At 37.3% G+C, this 4934-nt stretch overlaps 1 protein-coding gene across 1 annotated transcript in view; it reads left to right on the top strand.

The window, feature by feature from the left end:
• The window catches only part of LOC106470207 (acetyl-CoA acetyltransferase, mitochondrial-like), a 26109-nt gene that overhangs the window by 4651 nt on the left and 16524 nt on the right, over positions 1-4934 (top strand). The window contains exon 4 of the mRNA XM_013930745.2: positions 586-681. Within this exon, the coding sequence (XP_013786199.2) occupies positions 586-681 (96 nt within the window). The remainder of the gene's footprint in view (positions 1-585; positions 682-4934) is intronic.

Raw genomic sequence — 4934 nt, 5'->3', positions numbered from 1 at the left:
GTTAAGTATTATTTCTCTACGTAATAAATCAAACATAGTGACGCCCCGCTCCTCTCCTTCCAGTTTTGGAAATGCTCCCTTATATACACTTACTTCTATATATGACATAGAATAACCAATCGGAAGCTCATAATGTCCCCTAGTGGTTTTCTCAGCCTTCTAACATACCTAGTGCCATTTTTTCTTTTAAACAAAGATTTCAATGAGGTAGGTTGTGTCTTTGGTCTGCTTGAAATTTCATATTTTTTTATACCCAAATACTGCTTAGCTAGTAAGTTTGATAAATTATGGTAGAATTCTATGGTATTAATGTAGTAATTTATGATTTTTTAGTTATTCAAAAGTATATCTAAAACCTAAAAAAGATATTTTGTTTCATATCCTCAGTTGAAAGAGTTAAAGGCCTAAAAATTTCTTGCATAAGTCTGACATTGTTTTTATTACAATATTTAGTTTTATCTGTAAATAGCTTATATGCAGTCTAAATGAAAGACTTGTAACTTATCTTTGCTCTGGCTATCTTTCAACGTGAGTGAAAACTGAATTCAAAATTTTAAAAATTCAATTTAATCATTCATCTTTCAGGTATTCCAAAAGATGCTGTTCAAGAAACTTACATGGGGAATGTGTATCAGGCTGGTGTTGGTCAGAATCCAGCCAGACAAGCAGCACTAGGAGCAGGTAACTTGTATGAGATAGTTATATGATGAAACTTATATGTAGTACAGGAAAATGATTTTGATGTGGTAGTGCAGAAAGTATGATTTGTTTATTAAATTGGCTAAAAGAATGTTTCATTCATTCCTTTTTTTAAACATTAAAAGTTTGACTTTAGTATGTCACTGTTCTCCAGAACATCTCTGTTGAGGAATAATTTTTATACCTATTGAGAAAAACACCAAGTGAGAAACATAGACTTGTACATAGACTTTCACTAATTAATAATACTTCTGAAACTAATTTAGTTTTTAGAGTCTGTGGTTTCTTATCAAATTATCATGATTGTGCTTTCTGGTTCCTATAAAAAGATTGTTTTATTTAGTATTATTTGTTTCCTTGGAAATGTTTAGTTGATGTCATCTTAGAAACAAAATATTGTTGCTGTTTGGTACGATTTTATACAAATATTTTCTCAATAATGAAGTTGGCAAAACCATCAGCTAATGGTTATTATCAAATACTTGCTTATCAATTAATGTTATAGCTTTTGATATACTCTTACCTCTTTTCATAAAGCTTTTTCAAACTTCTTTCTGCCCTCTTAGCATTGCTAAAACATTTTTATGTTCAGTGCACCAGTCCCTATACCTCATCAATTTCATGCCATTTTTTGAACATGTATACATCTTGTTACTACTCTCCACCAATAGTATTGCACCACCTATAATGGTGCAGCTAGCTCCCTCTGCCCACATCGTGTATAGTTATTTATTACTCTAGCTTGAGTGTTCTAGTTTTGGGCCCTACCATTTCAACTGACCTTGGCTCTCTAAGTGTTTTGTCTGGGAGTACAAACTCTTGCCTGACATCTTAACTCTGTGTCTATGCACTCTTATTTCTATGGATGACTGGCTCCTGCTTGCTTCTTCCCATTCACAGTCCATAGACCACAAGAAGCAGCATGGGTGGGATTCCTGATGACAGTGGGGAAGTCTGTTCTTACTCCCACTCATTACCCTGTTCATTTGGTTTTTTTGTTTATTCCAACCTCAGTCAGGCCCAGCCTTCTCATCTTCATCTTTGGAGCAGGCAGTTCACTAGTCTCTCACCCCACTTTTCTTACAGTTTGAGATGTTCTATCTCTTTGGGGGATGTGGGCTTCCTTGGAAGCTCTCATTCCCATGGGTCGCACTTGTATGTGTTCCTTCTGGTGGACACTCCTAGATCAGTGCAACTTCTTCTTTTATCCATTGAACTACCCTTTTATCCTTCTGTCACCAATCAGAGCTGACCTGGCTTGGTGGTTAGACAGAGACCAGACCATGTCAGGGTGCTGCTTACTCCACCTCGTCTGGACTTAAATCTGTTCATGGACTCATTTTTAGAGGGTTGGGGTTCTTACTTTGACTCCCCATGTCAACATTCTCGAGCCTTTGGCAGTTCATTGAGCTTTGTCCCAGTTTTTTCCTCTCCTGCAGGGGAGGGTGGTTATGGTAAATTCTGAAATTCCTAGGTGGTCACTTACATCACAGAGCAAGGGGGTAACAATTCCAGGTCTTTGTGCTTTTAGATCCTGGATCTCCTTTCTGGGACCACAGTCAAAACATTGTGGTCTTAACTTGCCATTTTCCTGGTTCCCTGAATCTGGTTATGGATCGATTATATCCTTCCAACAAGATTCTCCTTAAGGAGTGGTCCCTTGATCTAAAGATCTTTAGGTGGGTGTGTTCTTAGCTGGGGACACCTGATATTTGCCTTCGCCACCCACTGGAACATCAAACTTCCTTCCTCTTCTGTACCACACCCGCTAGCTCCGGGGGTGGTCAGGTTCTGTCAAGATTGGAGGGGGTCTTCACATCTATGCTTGCTCACTGCTCCAACCTTTACTTGTACAAACTCCCCTACCATTACCTCTGTCTCGGTCCATTTTCTGTCAACCTTGGTTGCACATTGTTCATCCAGACATCACTACACTCTGTCTTCACACATGGCTTTTGTCAGGTCCATTGTCTCAGACCAGGGATTGACTTCTCATGTTGCATCTTTCCTTCCCCAATCCATTAGACTTTTTCCATGTCCATTTACCACAGGTGATGATATACCTTCTGCCTTTGGTCTCTTCAGTGTGTTTTCCATCATTTCCACCCTTCTGTTCCTCATCTTTCCCAATTTTTCACCTGGTTGTTAGACAAAGGCTTGCCCACTTCGACTCTGTCTAGCTATTAGGCGGCCTTGTCAAATACCTTCCATTTCTCCAGGTTTCATCTGGTTTTGCCTTTTCCCATCATTTCCTTCCTTGCGTCATGCGTCCTCCAGGTTGCTTTGCTTTGGTTGATTAGGATCTCAGTGTGGTCCTTTATACCTTTCTCATCCTCCCTTTGAACCTTTGTCTTCATGTTCCATCTACCATTTTATTCTCTAGACTTATTTCCTTCTCCTCCTTGCTTGTGGACATCGTAGATCAGATAATTATGCTTTTACTATTACCTGCATCCTCTACCATTCTTCATATGTCATCCTATATCCTGACTGGCCCTTCCTCCCTCAGACCTATGCTGCCTGTGAAGGCTGTTTGTCATTCACATCATTTTCCTTACCCATATCCCATCTGTACTCCCATTCAGATACTGATCAGCTTCTTTGTTTGGTTCGCTCTTTACAGTGTTATGTGGCACATCCTGCCTCCTTTTGGACTTCATGTTCCCAATTTTTTTATTCCCACAAACCCTTCTCTTTTTCATGATCTATCTCCTGTCAAGCTAAGTAGTTAAGTTTGTCAACTTGTTAGGCTGGCATATTCAGACTTATCCATGGAGGGTTGATGCCTCCACAGTGTTTCTTCTCATCAAATTCGTTTTATCACCATGGCTTTGGCTGCTCACCCTCGCCATCCTTTGAAGGATATCGCTCAAGCCGGAACAGGAACTACTCCCTATACCTTTGTCACTCATTATCTGCATGATCTGGCTGTATCTTCCTCGGGTGGATATCCTTAATATTTTTCCTACACTGAAAATGTATTTCCGATAGGTACTTATCTCCTCTCACACCTTTCCTCCCCATGGCCAGTATTCTTCTTTTAGAGCCTGCCAATTCTCGAAAGTGAGGATTGAGCGGGAATAGCAAAAAAAAATATAGAGCATGTTTTTTAATATTATAGTATTAAAGTTATTGTGCACGTGATTATTACTGAAAGTATGCATAAGTGCTGTCAATCTAATTTATTTAGTGAATAAATAATTTTAAAAGCATGAAGAGTTGGAAGGAGCTTAAAAAACCTTTTGATATATCAGGAAATAAAGGTAAGAGATACTTATCTTAAATTTTGTATTCTCAGTGTCTGTAATTGGTGGATGGAGAATCAGAGTAGAATGGCATCACATGACACATAGAAGTGAAGACTGAGATTTTATTTAAATATTTCTTTTTAAATTAAGAACTTAAAACTTATATAATAGTAAAATTTGAAATATAATCTACATTTTGATGCTAAATTTATTGGCAAACATTGATAATGAAGTTGCTTAATTAAATTTTGAATGCCCTAAAAGCCATGACATGTGCACTTTGATTCCTACCTGTACACATGGGGTTAAGCAAGTGTGGTGCAATCTATGTTGCCAGCTTGGAACTTGGAGCACCACTATATGAAGCACAAACCAAAATACTAAGCAAGTGTGATACAATCTGGACTGCTAGATTGGAACTTGCAGTGCCACTATATTAGCACAAACATAACACTAAACAAAATTTGGCCAGCTTAGGAGATCTGATAATAGTCAAATTTTATGCAAAGTTACTTTAGGGCTATCTGTGATTTGAAGGTTTAGGTTAGTCCTAAATACATACATTAAGCTAATAATATGAAAGAATACCCATAATAAAAATATACAATAAAATTAGAAATAATATTTATGTACTGAACAATTTAATCAATACTTTTAGTGAAACTGAGATTAAAGTCAGAATAGAATGTGTTTAAAAATACCATATATTACAGCATACAAGTTGACCCCTAGATCTAAGCCAAAAAATTCTGTAATTTTCTTAACAGTGTTGTATAAGTACCCTCAAAAATTATACAGAAAGTCTATAATTTCAGCACAGTTGTTTGTCTTTTGGGCAAATTTCAAGGTTTGAATCTTCAATTTTGCTGTGCAACTTGTATGTTTCAGAAGCATTTTGTTGTGTGTGTGTGTGTGTGTGTGTGTGTGTAGTATATATATATATAGTATATATATATATATATGTATACTATACACCAACTAAACAAC

The sequence above is a fragment of the Limulus polyphemus genome, unplaced genomic scaffold, assembly GCF_000517525.1.
Source record: "Limulus polyphemus unplaced genomic scaffold, Limulus_polyphemus-2.1.2 Scaffold3876, whole genome shotgun sequence".
NCBI lineage: Eukaryota > Metazoa > Arthropoda > Merostomata > Xiphosura > Limulidae > Limulus > Limulus polyphemus.
Note: the sequence above shows the minus strand (reverse complement) of the source record. Positions and strands in the feature narration are given on the sequence as shown.